General features: G+C 39.8%; 1 protein-coding gene and 1 pseudogene across 1 annotated transcript; both read right to left on the bottom strand.

Annotated features, from left to right (window-relative positions):
- Positions 1-1,545: 1,545 nt before the first annotated feature.
- Positions 1,546-3,079, bottom strand: LOC106736147 (high mobility group protein B1 pseudogene; annotated as a pseudogene).
- Positions 3,080-3,248: 169 nt separating this feature from the next.
- On the bottom strand, positions 3,249-14,883 carry LOC102467833 (vomeronasal type-2 receptor 116). The gene is made up of 7 exons (XM_027776344.1): positions 14,572-14,883; positions 14,379-14,443; positions 10,499-10,646; positions 9,938-10,309; positions 7,421-7,648; positions 6,461-6,584; positions 3,249-4,156 (listed from the first exon to the last, which is right to left on the bottom strand). Exons 1-7 carry the CDS (start codon positions 14,881-14,883, stop codon positions 3,249-3,251), a joined length of 2,157 nt encoding a protein of 718 aa, XP_027632145.1.
- Between the last annotated feature and the right edge of the window lie 4,645 nt (positions 14,884-19,528).

Below are 19,528 nucleotides of genomic sequence, written 5' to 3'. Positions count from 1 at the left end.
GAAGGTCAGAAATAGGGGTAAATATATATATATATATATATATGAAACTAGAAATGGAAAATTATTGATGATAACATGCATGATTAAGCCACTATGCAGTATATTCTGGATGGGAAAATCACATTTTGTATGCTGAGACGATGCTTAGGGAATGAATGTAAATTAATTAATTTTTAAAAAATGTTTTAGAAAAAAAAAAACATGAAAACTTTTTTCTTGGAATTAAAAAAATGCATTTAAAATACCTATTTGATGACTGCAGTAAGCTATATAGCCATAGCTAGGTGCTCCTTTATAGTATGTTCATTCTACTCACTGAGGTTGATGACTAAAGTCAGATTTGCATTCATGGATATGTACATATCAGCTGTGCTTGCTATTGAAAATATTTAGATTAATTAAGATCTTTAGTGAATCAAAATGTGGGAGGAAAGAGGCATAGAAAGCAACCATGGATACCAGAGACAGTGTGGGAGGAGGGTGGGAGATGGCAGAGAGTGAGAGATAGGAGATCACAGATGGGGAAAAAAGCAAAATATACAGGAAACAAGAAATGGAAAATTATTTGTTGATTATAACACATATGTTCATGTACTGGATTGAGCTAATATACAGTGTATCCTGGAAGGAAAATCTCATTTTGTATGGTATAATGATGTATGGTAAATGAATGTAAATAAATAAATTTCAAAAATAAATTTCCATGCCAGGACCAGCAGTTGGTGTAATGGCTATGTCGCTGGACTCCCATGTAGTCGACTGTGGTTCGAATCCCAGACCCAGTGGCTTAAATGCACACCGGACACATTTGTGTGTATGCCCAAGATCCCAAGAGGAGAATGGAGGAGAAGGAATTGTGACGTGGCCATCCACCCTGGGGGTGATTTCTCACTTTCTATCTCTCTGTCTCTCTCTTTCTGGTGAGTGCACGCGTCCTATAGCAAAAACTTCTCAAAAAAATTTTTCCATGCCTACTTACGACCTCGATACTGTACCAGGGAAGGTTAGTGACTATTGAAAATACCACCAGGATTATCTAAAGACACATTTGGTAGTGTTAACTATACAGAAAAACACACTGTACAGTTTAAAACAAATCTTACACAGCCTTACATTTCAAATTTTTTCTTTAAAATAAGTTAATTGTGGAGGGGACCAGCAGTCAGCATAATGGCTATGTCACTGGACTCCCATGTAGTTGACCGCGGTTCAAATCCCGGACACAGTGGCTTAAACTCACGCCAGGCGCATGTGCGTGCATGCCCAAGATCCCAAGAGGAGAATGGAGAAGGGATTGCGGTGTGGCCATCCACCCTGGGGGGTGATTTCTTGCTTTCTGTCTCTCTGTCTCTGTCTTTCTGGTGAGCACATGTGGCCTATTGCAAAACCACTCCCAAATAAATAAATAAATAAATAAATAAAATGAGTTAATTGTGTACAGGGGGTTACATGCTTTAAACACAAGGGAAAAAACCTGCACTAGAATCAACTTATTCATAATTATCATCTTCCTCTTCAAATTCATGCTCTTCTCCCTTTCTTGTCTCACTCATCTTCTTCATCTTCTTCCTCCTCCTTCTTTTTCTTGCTCTCTTCAGCCTTGACAACTCTGTTTTCTGTTGCATCAGGCTTTCCTTTAGCTCGGTATGCAGCAATATCCTCTTTGTATTTTTCCTTCAGCTTCGCAGCCTTCTTTTCATAAGGCTGTTTACCATCTGCAGCAGCGTTACCCCACATCTCTCCCAGTTTCTTTGCAACATCGCCAATGATCAGGCCAGGATGCCCTTCTTTGAGTTTTGGATGATATTCAGGACAGAACAAGAAAAAGGCTGAAGGAGGCCTCTTGGGTGCATTGGGATCCTTGAACTTCTTTTTTGTTTCCCCTTTAGGAGGGATATAGGTTTTCATTTCTCTTTCATAGCGGGCTTTGTCCACCTTTGCCCTATCTTCAAACTTTCCTTTCTGTTTAGCAGACATGGTCTTCCACCTCTCTGAGCCCTTCTTAGAAAACTCTGAGAAGTTGACTGAAGCATCTGGGTGCTTCTTCTTGTGCTCCTTCCGGCAAGTTTGCTCAAAGAATGAATTTGATGACATTTTGCCTCTCGGCTTCTCAGGATCTCCTTTGCCCGTGTTTATCTTTCCTCCATGAGGCACAGAGTCATGCAGTGTCTGCCTGGCTCTCACTTGCCCTGGCGCTGTGTCCGTGGAGCTCAATGTACTGCAATGGCTGTGAGGGTGGGAGTCAGCTCATCATGGTTCTATATGAAATTGTATTAAGAAGGGAAAGAAGTGATGCTGGCCATTGATAATCCCTGTGCAGCCTACAGAAGGTACTTTGCTACTATGTCTAATATCACTTCTCAGGCTGCAGTATCCTCCTAGAACAAGTGGATTCCATAATTTACAAAGAAGAAGGACTCAATTCAGAGAAAATTAGATATCCCACATCCCAACCCTTCACAAAATTAAACCACTCACCCCCTCCACCTGTTTCATTTCCTGTGCCTTGATAATTCTGACACCAAGTCCTCCTAAGTACACAGCTTGATGTGTGATTACTAAAGCGAACTCTATTCTTGACCCAGCAATTCCTTATTTCATCTTATTTTCCTTCTATCAGCCTTCATTTAAAATTCCTTTTTACATATTTTTAAAATTATTATTATTTATACATTCAATTGTTATATATCATTTAGTTCGTAAAGGGATTTTACCCAGCATGATATATGCCACACGGCAGATGAGTTCAAAATACTGTATACAACATCGGGAACCAGCAGTTAGCATAATGGCTATGTCGCTGGACTCCCACGTAGTCAACCGCGGTTTGCATGCCAGACCCAGTGGCTTAAAACTCATGCCGGTCACGTGTGCGTGCATGCCCAAGATCCCAAGAGGAGAATGGAGGAGAAGGGATTGCAGCGTGACCATCCCCCCGGGGGTTGATTTCTCACTTTCTGTCTCTGTGTCTCTCTCTGTCTTTCTGGCAAGCGCACGTGCCCTATAGTGAAAACCTCTCCAAAAAAATATATATATATACTGTATACAACATCACCAACAGACAACAAACCATATCCATGTCCCACAAAAGTTTTAAGTTTCTAATAGATTTCTTTGTTTCTAACTTATAATATAATGGATTGACAAAGTGAAATCAGTTTTAGTTACTTTATTATTGGAATACAAAATCAAAGTATTTTTCTTTAAAACCTTAAAATGCATGATAGCCTTATGAGATCAGTTCTTATTTACTCTGGAAATTTTCTGCTCTTTAAACCTTTCAAGGAGTTTTTATCAGGTCCTAGGAGAATGGTGTAGCACTTGGGGGCAAAGATGCAGCCCAGGAGCCCTGCACTGGAGACCAAGATGGAGAAGACCTCCACGGCCACCATGACCTTCCCCTTGGTGCTGTGGTAGACGGGCAGGAAGGTGACCCAGACACTGCAGAACAGCAGCATGCTGAATGTGAGGAACCTGGCCTCATTGAACGTGTCAGGCAGGTTCCTGGCCAGGAAGGCCACCGTGAAGCTCCCCAGGGCCAAGGAGCCCAGGTAGCCCAGGACACAGTAGAAGGCAGTGACTGAGCCCTTGTTGCACACGATGATGAGGCTTCTGGGCTCAGAGTGTGAGTCTGTGTCAACGAAAGGGGGAGAGGATCCCAGCCAGATTGCACAGATAATCACTTGGATCAGGGAGCAGATGGGAATTACAGCGTTAGAGGCCCCTGACAGCAGCAAGTATCTCAGTATTCTTCTGGGCATCGTGGCCTTGAATGCCAGAATCACAGTCATGGTTTTGGCCAAAATGGTGGAAACAGCCACAGTGAACACCAGCCCAAATGTGACCTGTCTGAGGACACAGGTGGCTGTGTTGGGGCGGCCAATGAAGAGCAAGGAGCAGAGGAAGCAGAGCAGGAGGGAGATGAGCAGGGTGAAGCTGAGAGCCCGGTTATTGGCCTTGACGATGGGAGTGTCTCGGTGCTTCACAAACAAGCCCAAAACCACAGTTGTGACCACAGAGAAGCAGAGGGCTGTGCAGGCCAGAGCCATTCCCAGAGAATCCTCAAAGCCCAGGAAAGTGACAGGCTTAGGGAGGCAATGAGTTCTCTCACTGTTTGGGTACTGTTCAGGTAGGCATGGGAAACACTGCTGTGCATCTGGGAGGAAGCAGAGATTCAGCATTTCAGTTTCACAAACCATAAGTGTTTGCCATGTTGATGAGGATAATCACTTTGACTATCATTGTGAGTCCAAACTGCCTTTGATTGTAATATTGAGACAGAGCACATTACGATTCTACATTTCTTTTCTTTATCCTTTTTTTTTAAGAGGGTTTTTTTTGTTTTGTTTTGTTTTTTTAACTATAGCTAATGGGCAATCTTTGGAAAGATAGGCAGAAAGTGAGAAATCAATCTCCTTCAGGTTATGGCCCTGCAACAATCCCTTCTAGAGATTTTAGGTGTGCACACACACACACCCAGTGTGTTTTGTGCTGCAGAATCTGGGACTTGAACAGTGGTCAACCACTTGGGAGTCCAGCGCTTTAACCCTATCCTACCTGCAAGTCCCCAAATTCTACATCTGACACAAGAAATTTGGTTTCACTTGTCTTATTATTATTCTTAGAAAATACTGATGCAATAGTGAACAATTTTAGAAGTTTGAAAGCATAATCCTCTCTCACGTTTCTCTCTTTTGAAATGCCCATTTATCTTCACAGATTCAACAGAACTTCCAACAGTGTCTCAGAAACATACCTGGCACATAAAAGCATGTATATGTTGGATCCAGAGTTTTGTGTTCCTGTCTAGTTTTCTTGTCTTACACCTATGTTTAGTATTGCAAATCTTTTTAAATTATATTATGTATTCATTAATTCATTTTAATTGACCAGTCACATACACAGTGGGGGGGGGGGCAGTTAGAAAGCAAGACATTAGATCCAGGACTCGAAGTGTGGTTGGCCATGTGGAAGTATTCAGTGAATTAATCACCATACCACCTGCTGTTCCACAGTGTGGCAAATTTTTCATGAGAAAGAGAAGTCTTTATTTTAAGTTGGTGTTTTTTGAGTGTTTTTTGTTTTTATTTTTTTTGTTTGTTTGTTTTCTGTTTGTTTGCTTTTGCCATAGGTTCTGTGCGCTTGTAAGAGACAGATAGGTAGAGACCATGAGAAAGTGAGAAATCACCTCCCAGGGTCCATGGCCATGCCATAATCCCCTCTTCTCCATTCTCCATTCTCATCTTAGAATTTGGGGCACACACGCATGGAGCACACTGCACACACACGTACCTGCACCCACACTGGTGTGATTTTTAAGCTGCTGAGACCAGGAACTGAATGGCAGTTAGCCATATGGTAGTCCAGCACCTTAACTGCCATGACATGTAAGGGACCCAAGAAGTGTACGCTTTCTTTCTTGGCATACATTATGATATCTATTTAGTATGTCTAGGGATTATTATCAAATTATTTCTAGAGTTAAGCTAATTATCATTGCATAGTGCCTATGGGAGACTCAGATCATTGCAATATTTATTCTTTATGTGCAGGGAAATTGAAGCAAGTTTAATGAATTTTTATACACTTGGTATTTTAATGTATCACATATTGTTTTGATATAAAATTTATCGAGTGTATCTCTTGTTTACAGTTATTTGTGAGGTGCCAGACTATGGTATTTACTAAAATGTTCCAGAAGGTTTCCAGAAGGTAGCCTCACTCTCTCTGTTCAAAGTAAAATAACAATAATGAATAATAATAAATAAACTTAATTAAATAACTTCTAAAAAAAGAACATGATTAAAAATATATAGTATTTCCTTAATATTTATTTATACTTGCTCTGTGCTTACTATATTTAAAAAAAAAAGTTTTAAACCTTCAAAACATCCACAGAGATCTCTGGAGATTACACATCTTCCATTCCTGTTTCTTTTTTTTTAAATATGTTGGAGAGCATGTGTGCTGATCAGAGAGATAGAAAGAGAGAAGGAAAGTAAGAAAGCAACATGGAGGGCTGTCACGCTACAATCTCTTCTCTGTTCTTTTAGGATTTGGGGCATGCACTCCTATGCACTAGTCATGATTTTTAACCCATCAGGTTCAGGACTCGTACTATCTAGTTGGTTATGTGGGATCCAGCTGCCTTAACTACATAGCCATTGGTTTGCCACACCTTCCATTTCATAGGTAGATTTTGGCAAAGTCACCATCAGACTTCAATTCAGCCAGTACTGAATTTAGGTGAAGGCATCCTTTGAATCAGTGCCATTGGTGAGCCTAATGGGACACACACAGCCAGACACAGGTTTAACGGTAGCTATCATGATCCTAGCATGGGCGTATTTAAAACAATGAGTGAACACGTGGATTGAGAACACTGGTGCCAGTGTCCTTAATTTCCTTCTACTGAGAAACAGTGAGTGACGTTATCATAGGGGACTTGTGTATGTTCCACCTGTCCAGTTGGAAATCTCTCTCTCAGGGCAAGAAACACAAAGGAAGCAGCAGGTGGGTCTTCCTTCTTGTGCAATTTTCCTGAATCCAGGAGCGCAGCTCTGGGTACACACGGATGGAGGAGTCTGAGGGAAACACAGAATCATGCTTGGTACATGGATCAGCAGCAGTTGTGACAGACATCTCTGTTTCTCCCTTCATAAGCAATAGTGTAGACCTTTAGCATGAGTCCCTCCCTATGTCTGCCCCAGCTTGTACAATCTTGGTATTACTTAACACTTAAAACTATGGGTGACTATGATAGCTATCTTCTTTATTTCTAAATTATTTAACATATATTATTGAGGTACCTGATGACTTGATTTTAAACAGCCTGGGAACAACTGCTGGGTTATTTTCTCCTTATTTAACCATTTTATCTGAAATATTCTCTTTCCTTCTTTATTTTTTAAAATTTCTTGCTGCAGTGTGCATGAGTGTGCCAGTGACAGAGACAGAGAGAGCTAGGGCAAAGTGAGAAATCCACCCCCCGCCCACTTTGGGTGTGAGGCAAAGGCTATTCGGCAATCCCTTCTCCTCAATTCTCATCTTGTGATTCAGGGCATGAAAACACAGGTGCCCAGCATAATTTTCAAGTTGCCAGGTCCAAGGACTTGAACCACAGAGCAGGCATGTGGCATCCAGCTGTCTTAAACTCTAAGTCATTTTCTACCACAGGCCTTAAATTGTTCAAGTTTATTGATGTGCTTCTTATATTAGGGGAACATAGAGAGGCAGGCACTCCCCATCACTCTGCAGTTATCCACCCCCAGTGCCCAATCACATGCATGTGTATATACACCTGGCATGAACACCAAGGTCTCTACATGTAAATAAGGCACCTCCCCAGGTGGCTAGAACATGTCACCAGTAGCTGGCTCTCCCACCACCATATAAATTCAATATAGAAATTAAGCCATACCTCTTGGAATACATCAGGCCATTTCAGCATCTCTTTATCGATGACCAAATCTCGATCATGTGGACTCTTGGAGACAAACTCTCCTACTTTAACCAGCATCCAACTGTCATTAGGAAACTTCACCAGGTTCTGGATATCATACTGGGCTATATAATGTTCACTGTCACCAAAAGACACATTGTCCCCAGCGCTGTTTGTAAATGCAGTTTTCCTCAGAAAGGAGTGGAGCTGGAGGAGAGGCATAATTTGGAAACAGGAAGTGCATTTAATGTAGACGTGGAACTTCCACATTCATCAAGTAATCCTTCTCCTTTTAAGAAAGTTGAATTTAATTTAATTTATTATTATTATTTTTGCTTTAGTGCATGTGTACTCAGGAGATAGAAAGAGAGGGAGGCAGAGGGGGAGAGAGAGAGAGAGAGTGAGAGAGCAAGCCTCTAGGTCTGGAGCTCAAACTGCAGTTGTCTCTGTGGGAATTCAGCACTCTAACCACCATACCACCTGCTGGTCTCCCAAGTAATCCTATTTTCCTCTCTCTATGCTTAGGGTGTTTATTTACTGATGGATCAGTCTTAGTTTTGTTCAGGTGGTCTCCATCTCATAGATTCTTGTGAAATAAACTCTACCCTCCGGTGAAAACACTGGGAAAGTAGTGCCATTCTACCAGAGAAATTCCAGGAAGTTTCCAGAAGGTAGCTTAGGCATGGGTTCTGTTACAATCCTGATTAACAATGTTTGGTTGGGCTTCTTAGAAACTAATCTGGTACTTTTCAAAGGGAACAAAATGGGGTCAGCGGGTAGTGCAGGGGGTAAGGTGGCTGAATTCCACATGACTATCTGAGAGGTTTGAGTCCTGGATCTGGCAGGCTGAAAAACATTCTGGGTACATGTGGATCTATGTGCAAAATCTCAAGAGGCAAATACAGAAGAAGGGACTGTGGCATATCCATTCACCTGGGTCCTGATTTCTCACTTACTTTCTCTCTTTCTGGATCTCTCTCCAGCAAGTGCAAATGCTTTACAGCAAAAACAAATCAACAACCAAGAAAAAGGCACAGGATAGATAAATACATTAAATTCCTTGAGACTGGGGACCAGCAGATGGTGTAACTGTTGTGTTGCTGAACTCCCAAATAGTTGACCGCAATTCGAGTCCCAGACCAGGAACCACAAAACTCATGCAGGGTGCATGTGCATGCTTGCCCAAAATCTGAAGAGGAGAATGGAGGAGATGGTTTTGTGACATGGTCATCCTCCTGTGAGATTATTATTACTTTCTGTCTTTTCATATCTCATTATGTCTTCGACTAGTGTACTCGCCCTATAATGAAAATCTCTCTCTCTCTCTCTCTCTCTCTCTCTCTCTCTCTCAAAAAAAAAGAAAAAGAAAAAGACTCCTTGAGACTGGCAATCATGGTAGAAATGTATGCATATGTCCAAACTCATCCAGAGTCTTAAGCTCCAAGTCACCTGCTGCCCAATACACTTTCTGATTTTAAGTTTACATTTATATTTACTTCTGTCTATATATTACATTTGCTTGTTTTATTCAAAAAAATTATGCAGCGTATTTGGTCCTTGTGCATCAGGACAGGACTTGATAAATACACTCTGTATATGAGTTAGAAACCAGGTAGGCTAGTCTGAGCTTGCAATGAATAGTAAATGGTCTTATATTTAAAACAGGACCATGGCCTTTTCTCCGATGACAGTTGTATATTTCATGAAAAAAGTTATGTCTAAAAGTAATTTTCTAGACTAATTATAGGGTATTAATAGGTTGTCAGGAAAGTTGTGACAGAGTTTTCCATGTTTCTCCATGCAACATGTCGGATGTTTTCTGTTCTCACCAACAACATTATAGGAAGGGATTGAGGCAGGCCATGTACATCACTGAAGATGAAATAGCTGGATCCATGTAGAGTTGATATGTCAGTATTTTCTGGAGTGAAATACATTCCTAGGAAATATGTAGATGTAATGATTGAGATCTATCTCTATATTTTAGATTATTGCCATAGGGCATGTGTAATCACTAGAGAAAAAGAGAGAGAGAAAGAAACAGAGAGAAATCAACCCATAGCAGGGATGGCCACATTGCAATCCTTTCTCCATTCTTCTCTTGAAATTTTGAACACACACACACACATACACCCTATGTGTTTAAAGCTTCCAACTATGGGACTCGAATTGCAGAATTGGCCACGTGGGTTCCAGTGCTTAACTACCGTTCAACTTTCTGTCCGAAGAATTAATGTCTTTTATTATATTTTACAGAATTTCATTCTATATTAGTAAATCTTTTACTGATAACATTTGTACTCAAGCCCCACATGGTAGAAGTCTTCAACTGTGGAAAGCAATAACGCATATCCCCAACATGACAGAAACATTTTTTCATTTTGACCTATAGTGTTGCTTTTTCAATAATTACAGTTTCATGATCTTGTCTGCTAATAAGATAATTCCAGACGCCATGAAGTGCCCAGGGCATGTCCTAGTAGTGGGGAGGTCTACCTGCCAGGGAAGAAGCACAGGCTGCTCCGTACCACCTGGACATTCCATGTCTCTTTTCTCCAAAAGAATCTTATGGACGACTTGGGCCACAGCATACACAGCGTTGTAGATCAAATAGCTGGAGTCAGACAGGGACAGCATGTCAGTCTTGTCTTCCATAAACTCTAAGGAAGAATTTGATGGGCAGACTCTAATTTCTAGGCAATGTGATCCATGAACTGTGCAATTGAAATTGAGTAACCAGAATTGAGTAAAGTAAAGATCTTCTGGGTATTGGTATGGGTTAAGTGTCTTGAGGAATTGTTGGAAGCCAGGGATTTCCCTCTTCTGGTATGAAAATGAAAGGCTTCCATGGAATAAGAAAAGTCTGTTCTTTGAGTTACGGAAAACAAAATCCCACCATGGTATGTGAGGATTTCCCATGATCCACACCTTCCCTGATGCTGAATTAAAATCTTTTTGCATGGCTAAGATCAAGAGACTCCCTAAATCACCGTACATGATATACACATTTGCAGATGAAACTCTGAACCTAATCACGAATTTGAAATCGCGATGTACACTGAAGCCTGTAGTCACAGGGAGCTTCTCTGTGAAGGCCACACAGATATCTTGTCTAAGCATCTGTGCTTTTAGATCCTGAAGGAACTGCTCCCCTTTTGTATCATCAGGTACGAAGAGTGCTACCCATGTCCAGCCAAAATTGCAGCTTCATAGCAAATCTTGAAGTCAGGTCAACCCTCCAACTGTATTCTTTTTTTCTTAAAATAAAATGCCTATTCTGCATCTTTTGCCTTTCACATCAACTTTAAAACCAATTTGTTAATATCTATGAAAAAATTTTCTGAGATTTTTATTAGGATGTATTGAATCTATAGATCAAGTTGGGGAAAATTGACACCTTAACAATATTGAGTCTTCCTATTCATGAACATGGAATCTCTCCATTTATTTAGTTCCTTTTTGATTTCTTTTATCAAAATCTCGTGGTTTTCCTTATAGATATTAAATTAATTTAGTTAGATTTACATCTAAGTATTATAATTTTAAGGGTGCTAGTATACTTGTTTTTTTCACATTTCACTTATTAATTGCAGGTATGTAGGAAAACAATTGACTTTTATATTAATTTTATGTTCTGCAGCCTTGCTATAATCACTTATTAATTTCAGGAGTGTTTTTTTCCCGATTCTTTCAGGTTTTCTAATGTAATCATTAATGCCATTTGTGAATAAAGACAGTTTTATTTCTATTTTCCACTAATTTCATTTTCTTATCTATTGCCTCAGCTAGATCTTTCAGTATGATGTTTAAAAGGAGAGAAGAATTTCTCATTGGAAAAGTGCTTGCACATCGATGTTTATTGTGGCACTTTTCACAATTGCTAAGACATGGAATCAACCCAAATGCCCCCGTACAGCTGAATGAATTGAAAAACTGTGGCACATATACTCTATGGAATACTATTCAGCCATTAAGAACAACAAAACCCTGGCTTTTGACAGAAAGTGGAAGAATATGGAAGATTTACTCTTGAGTGAAGCAAGCCAAGCTATGAAGGAGAGACACTGTATGTCCCACTTAATACATACCGAGTGTCCGCACTCTATAACTGAAATGGATGGGCTAAAGGGTGTACAAACACAAGAGATGGATGTGAATGCCAGATGTGGTGTGTGTGGAGGAGTGGGGCCTGGGGAAAAACATTTGGAGGAGGGATACGAAGATAGTATTGTTGAGACAGGAAGGTAGTGTTGTTATATTTTGATCAACTCAACCAGGGAGAAATGTTCACATATTGAAATGATCACCTTGTAATCTAAATAATGTGATTGAATGTATTAAAAAAAAGTAAATAAATAAATAAATGAAAAGAGATTGGGTGATTGAGGTATGTTGTTTATTTATTTCTTAAGTTATTGAAAAAGTCATGATGCATTTTCGGATAGAAAAACAGGAAAATAAGTCATGACTTTACTGATGACTATTTATTTATTTACTTACATTAAAGCACTGTGTATCATTACAGCATACCAAATGCTTTTTTTCATTTGAGTACACTGTATATTGGTGCAGTCAAAGATTATACCATACAAATTATCATCAACAGGTAATTTTCCTTTTCTGCATCCATTAAATGCTTTGATTCTTTCTTTTTTTCACTTTGATTCTTTCCCTCTCCATATTATCCTGCAATTCCAGTCCTGGATATTTACCCAAAGAGTAGGAATGAACTCAATTTTTAAAATCTTTGCACATTGATACACATGCCATACAGTGCTGCATTATTCATAATTGCCAAGACAAGGAACCACCCAAATGTCCATGAGCAGATAAATGGATGAAAATATATATATGGTGTATATGTGGCACATAGACACTACGGAATACTACTCAGTCATTAAAAACAATGAGACCTTGACATTTGATAGAAAGTGGAGAAATATGGAAGATTTACTGCTAAGCAAAGCTAGCCAGACTATGAAGGAGAGGCACCGTATGTCCCCTTTCATGACATACCAATTGTCTGCACTCTAACGCAGACACTAAGACTAGATGGCATAAAGGTATGGGGATGTTTCTTTCGGAAAGAGCAGAGAGAACTTTCTGCCTGAGGAGATCAGAAAACACAATATTGGACAATGAGAAAGACTGCAGTAGAGGAGACTTTGTTCTGTCAGTCTGTTGATAAAATACAGTTTCCTAGCCTCACTGCTTTTAGGAAAGGACATGCAACTCTACCAGGTCAAATCTATCACTTATGCATGAAAGTATGAAATAAAACCTGTGAAATCCTATGTGCAGTTCATCTCCTGCAGTGGGAACTGAAGGTGAAGTGGAGTTTATGAAGACGGAGCATCACCAAGGTGGTAGTGACTATTCAATCCTGTGCAATGTAACACCAGTTTGCTTCCTAAGTCATCAAATTAGATATAAATTCTGAGATAGATTTAAATCTTGAATTTTTATTTATTTATGTATTTATTTTTAGAGAGGTTTGGCTATACAGTGCATGCACTCGCCAGAGAGACAGAGAAACAGAAAATGAGAAATCATCCCCCAGGGGGGGGATGGCCATGCTGCAATCCTTTCTCCTCCATTCTATTCTTAGGACCTTGGGCATGTATACACACGCACCCAGCGTGAGTTCAAGCCACTGGGTCCAGGACTTAAACCACAGTCAATTACATGGGAATCCAGCGACATAGCCGTTACATCAACTGCTGGTCCCACTGTTTATATTTTTTAGCCAGAGGAGGGGTGCATTCATGAGAGAAATAGAGAGACAGAGAGAAGGCAAATTCCACCACAACTACATGGGAAATGATCATGCAGCAATCCCTTCTCCTCCATTTTCCCTCCTGTTAGACTTCAGGACATGCACGCACATGTGCCTAGTGTGTTTCTGAAGCTGCTGGGTCAAAGACTCGAACCGGGCAGTTGGTCTTGTGGGATCCAACTGCTCCAATACCGTGCCATGGGCTGGCTTGAACTCAATCTTTTTTTTTTTTGAACTTAATCTTTATTGGATTTACTCTTGATACTCTGGACTTAATTTATCACCAAAACACAACCTATGTTGTCTTGAGGACTTCAAAGACCCACCCTCTCTGATATTTAGAAATACTGGGTCATTAGAAAAGTCATGATGTATTATGTTTTTTTCTGCAATAATGCACCATGACTCTTCTGATGGCCTGATATAATTATTCCAGAATAGGATTCACTTAAGCTTATGCTGCCTCTGTCTTGTCATAATACCTGTCCTGACTAATGACTGTGTTAGAGAGTGTCTCTGGAAGACTCCCTGATGTGGAGAACTGTGTATGGAGTGTTCTGGAGGGCTTCAGACCAAGTAATCCACCTGCATAGGTGTGAAAAAGGCTGTATGGAGCAGAGGTATTCATCGATCACAAGTGTAATTGAGATGCAGCCCATTTTGAAATCTCCAGAGATGGAATGTCCCTTTATTTTTGTTTTCAAAGTAGGCCCAGAGATCTAGGTCTTCTCATCTCTACATCTGACTGTCATTGTCCTGTGGATGCCCCCGAGGATGTCTTAGTCTATGTTGGGGTAGATTTCTGTACTGTTAATATTTCCTAGGGGGCATACAGTTGTGGGGTGTCAGTAGTCAGTACTCCCATTACAGGGCTCGGATATCTTGACCTCCTATAAGACTTTGAGTGGAAGCTCAGGCCTCCATTGCACCACCTTTTTCTTCCTCATATTTTTGACTCTTTATCTAATATTTACTTATTTACTTAAATACAACTTCTTTTACATTCATTCACTGTATACATGACAGCAAACAAAATGAATTTTGTCATTTAGAATACACTGTGTAATACAAGGCAGTACTATACACATTATCTTTGAAAGCTAATTTTCCATTTTCTGTTTTTTAAGTATTTTACTTCTTTGTATTCTTCCTTTGGTTTACTTCTTCCCCTCACTCTCCATCATTTCCCACCGTCCTTCCACACTGTCTCTGGTGTTCTCATGACTCTGGAAATTCCAGGGATATCTTTATAACTCTCAAGGTATACTTAAATGGTGCAATTCCAGGTCAGATGAGATCAAATGACATTAGGAGAGATCCAGACATCACCAATCAGAACTGATACCGTGCTTACCTGCGGGCTTTTGTAGAGCTCTAGAAGGCTTCCAAGCTCAGCTGAAAATGCTGACGTGATTCCTGAGAAGACAGCAATAGGCTGCTTCTTTCTGTTGCAGTTGTAGTTGGGGAGAGGCTGACTCCCTCCTGAGAGTAAGATCACAGCACTCTCCAAGGTCCTTTGTTGAGTGGGAAAGGCGTTGTAGAGATCAGAGCCCAGGGAAAGGTTGGGGAGCAGGTGGGGGCTCTTGTTAATCTCCTCAATGGCAAAGAGAAAAGCCAATACATATTGGTAGTTCTTCCAGAACCACCTGAGCAGAGAAGACATCATCAGGGAGAATATTTAAGTCATGAAATTTTAAAACCTCTGGGGCAGCAGGTTGTGTGGTGGTTAAGGCAGTGGACTCCTGCATCGTCGACTGCAGTTTGCTTCCTGGACCTGGTGACTTGAAAATCATGATGGACATGTGTGCATGCCTGTCCAAGATCCCAGGAGGAGACTGGAGGATAAGAATTGTGCATGGCCATCCCCTTCTGGGTGGGGAGGAGGGTGATTTCTCATTTTCCCTCTCGCTGTCTCTCCCCAGCTAGTGCGTGTGACCTAAGGCAGAAACCTTAAAGTCAAAACAAAACAAAACCCTGCTGAGAAAAGAAGGGTTACAGTCAGGTTGACTTTAGAGATTCTCCTTCCTTGGCACATGGAGAAGGTGTGAATAAGGTTCCCAGGGATTTAAAAGATCTGGAAATGGCTTTCCCCCTTTGAGGAAAGGAATTGTGTTTAAACCAGTGAGAGGAGTTTGCAGTTGACTGTGAGCAGGTTGAGATCACCTGTAGCTGGATGATGTAGCTATTGCCTGGAAGAGTTGTTCTTCAGGGAGGTACATCAGCACTTGGAGATAACACCAGGATTTTTAATATTTTTTATATTGGGACATAAATAAGGAGTGTACACACTCATCTTTTTTTAATATTGTGTATCATTATATATTTTGGGGTATAAAATCGTGTCATAGGACTTATTCATCTATTTATTTAGAGATGTGCAGGTGTTTGTGGTTGCTGGAGAGACATGAAGGGGAAGAGAAGGAATGAGAAATCACCCCCTGGGCAGATGCCCACATCACTATCTACTCTCCTCCATTCTCCTCTTGGGATTTTGGGCATGCACACATTGGGTGTTTTTTAACATCTGGCTGGTGTTTTTTAAACATCTGGGTTCAGGACCCAAACTGTGAGATCCAGCCCTTAACCACCACACCACCTGCTTCCCTAATGTTATAATATTTAAACTAAATTTTAGACTAAATTTGAAATTATGAAATTAGTCTTATATCTATAACTTCAAATATTTTATGTTTTTGTGATGAAGACATTAGTAATTTACTCCCTTAGCAATATTGAAATGTACAATTCTCAAACTATTAGCTATGTGGGCATTTGGGTTGTTTCCATGACTTAGCAATTGTGAATAGTGCCGCAATGAAGATTTACTGAGTGAAGCAAGCCAGGCTATGAAGGAGAGGCATTGTATGTCCCCACTTAGTATATACCAAGTGTGCGCACTCTGTGAAACTGATTGACTAAAGGGTATAGAAACGCAGTATATAGATGTAAATATCAGATATAGTGTGTGTGAAAGAGGAGGGTCTGAGGAAAGACATTTAGAAGAAAAATAGGGAGGCAAAGCATTAATAGGTCAAAGAAATGTGGTAATACCTGTTGAAGATATTTTATAGCTTTATCAACTGTACTACGGAGAAATGTTCACCTGTTGAAATATTCATTTTGTAAGCTAAATAACGTGATTGAATGTATAAAAGAAAATGAAATAAAAAATGAAAAAATAAATTAAATAATTCTTTAAAAAAAAAGTATTAGCTACATGCCAAGGTTACAGTTGTCTTTATAAATCCTTTAGGAATAATATAAGTTATCTCAAAATGTCATGTTATTTCTAAGTTAGGTCACGTGCCAGGCTGCACGCATGTGCACCAGGGGTGTTTCTCTTTTTTTAATTTATTTACATTTAATCATATGTCTTACAGTGTACAATATTTCTTTTTCCAGCACAAATATTTTGAATGTCAGTCAATGCAAAAATATTACTATATACAGTATTAGCCTCAGAAAATAGCTTCTTTTTGTCAGTTAAATATACTTTTATTTGTTTTTTCCTTCCCCTTTCCCCTCCCTCCCTTCCATACTAAACCTTTTTTTCACATTTTATTGAACCACAAAAGATCTTACACTAAAAATATGAACAAAGCTAGAATCTTGTGAAAAGTGCACTGTAATTTTCTTCTGAAACATTTTTTTCTCTCTCCATTTCCTTTTACTAAAGTGAGGTCTAAACTAACTTATCTGTCCCAAAATTAGATTAATCTCAATTTGGTGTGTTATTTGCACAAAGCCTCATAAGAATTCTATTTCTTTTTTTTAATAACCAAAACATGAGGGTTTTTATCATTATTTTTTCTTTATATTTATTTATTTATTACATTAATTCACTATACATCATTACAGCATACAAATGAATTTTCCATCCAAAATACACTGTATATTGTCTCAATCAAGCACATCAACATACATAAGAATTCTATTTCTGATGAAAGACACCAGACACTATTATATTAATGAATTTATGCAAATAGCTATTCTGCCATCAAAGAAGAAGGCTCAGAAATATTTTCCAATTGTATCTCTGTTAGCTTTATTACTATGAATATTCTAAATTCTATATGTGATATTTCCACAAGTTCCATTGTACAGTCTGTGGATGGTGAAGGACTGTTCTGCCCCTTTCGAGAGGAGATATTTTCTTGGTTTTCCATATTTCTTATGCCTCTGCGGTGGCTTCAGGTCATCTGATTTTATGTTACTTCCTACTTTCTTGGAGATAATTCTGATTGTTAGAGGAGTGTAAGAGGAGGTGACCTGCAATATTTCTGCAGCTCTGTTTCCCTGATCCTCACCAAGAAACCTGCACTTTGGGGGATGGAGCTGTATATTACAAAGGCCTCACAATTTCTGGGGAATAGGTGCACCTGGACTGAGCTATGGGATCTCAAGTAAGAGGCGTGTGGGAGAAGATGAGCTGCACTCCCTGCAGCTCTGTGTTCCGCCCTGCTGCTCCTTTTGCAGTCTCTCTTCTCTGATTCTTAGCCATTTGGTGGTATATTCATGCTTGGATAATTTCAAGATTTCTGCTACTGTAAACTAGTATACTTCACTCTATTGTGAAGTTCCTCTATACCTTATCTCCTCTACTACTGTATTTTGTAGTGTGGTTTTTAGAGAAAGAGATTTGAGTTCAGATTTATAAAGATGAGTTTCTCCCTTTCTGTAGCAGTTCAGTGGGTGTTAAGGTTTTCTATGACCCTAAAAGTGTTCAGATATTTCACTACTATGTACCTAGATCTGTCTAGACGCTCAGTGTGTGGAAACTGAGAAGCAAGGTGAGAAAGTCAGGTAAAAGAAAAGGAAAGAAAGGGGGAAAGACCCCCCAAAAAGTCAAAACAAACCAAACTAAAAAAATGAATAGGGGAAAATTGTTTTAAAAAGGCAGAAAAATGAAAACCATGCAGCAGAGAAATAGGGATAAGGGGAGTCAGACAGACAGAGGCACGTAGAAGAGAGAGACCACCCTACCTCAGTTCACTAAGTGGTGGACTGGAAGGAGAGCATTGGGGCAGAGGCTTCCAGTTAAAAATGCAAGACTGGGCCCACCTTTGATGCTCATGCACTCTCGGTTTGCCAGGTCCACTGGGTGCATTTTTCAAGCAATTGAGTCTGGGACTACAACCAAGCAGCAGGCCATGTGGAATATACCTGCTTTAATCACCATGTCACTGGCTTGCCCCTGTTTATTTATTTTTCAAAAATTCACTATAGAGTGCATGCACCCACTGGAGAGAGGCAGAGAGAAGAGAGAGAGTGAAGAAGAAAGAGAGAGAAAATAAGAAAGCACCTCCGGGGGGTTGACCATGCTGCCATCCCTTCTCCAGTCTCCTCTCTGAATTTTGGATAGGAATACACATGTGACCACCATGTTCTTCAAATCACTAGATCCAGGACTCAAATAGTGACTGCATTCAGTCAGTCATGTGAGATCCCACCATCTTAACTACCAAGCCACAGGCTGGCCCTGCACTATTTATTGACCAATCATAAATGTGGTTGTATCGCAGCTTGAGGTTCCTGAAAGTAGCCACCCTTCAGATTCACCTTGGATATTTATACGATCGATAACTTTGAGACCAAGTCTGGAGTAACTGATTGGGTAAATTAATGGAAGGAGTTAGGGCTAGGAATGTGTATTGTTTAAAAAATCCCCAGGAATTTGGTGGAAGAAATAAGATTCAGATTTAGTGTAACCTGTCACTTTAGAGCTCATTAAAAAAAAAAAAAAGGAACTAACACAGGAGTGAGAAAGTGTACACCAAAGATCAGCAACCCACTGCCACTTCTCCCCAGTGCAAGGTCATCTGTTGATGTGACAAATTTTAAATAATCCCACACGAAAGAGCTCAGTATAGAGAAGAGCTGTGGAAAAAAAATTGCATATTTACTACTCCATTTATGAAGACGTGGAAATGTTGATAGAAGTTTTTCACTCCCTTATAAAAAATTATTATTTTTCTACATTTAATTACTATATTGCTGCAACCCTCAAAGTAAGTACAGTACACACACTGACTACTGGTAAACCTCTCTTTAAGAATCACTGTTCTAAGGTCAGGATGTGGTGTGGTGGTTAAGGCACAGGACTCCCACATGGCTGACCTCAGTTCTATCACCAGATCTGGTGGCTTGCTTTCTCACTTTCCCTCTCTCTTTTTCCCTCTCTCTGATTAGCACATATGCCCTATAACAAATATTTTAAATAATCAGTAAAACTAAATAAATAATTTTCAAAAAGTAATTATCAAAAAAGGGGGGGGGGATGACCAATAGTTGGTGTAATGGCTAAGTTCCGC

Source organism: Tupaia chinensis, unplaced genomic scaffold (assembly GCF_000334495.1).
Source record: "Tupaia chinensis unplaced genomic scaffold, TupChi_1.0 Scaffold000668_1, whole genome shotgun sequence".
NCBI classification, from domain to species: domain Eukaryota; kingdom Metazoa; phylum Chordata; class Mammalia; order Scandentia; family Tupaiidae; genus Tupaia; species Tupaia belangeri.
The sequence above is the reverse complement of the archived record's forward strand: the minus strand, read 5'-3'. Positions and strand labels throughout refer to the sequence as shown.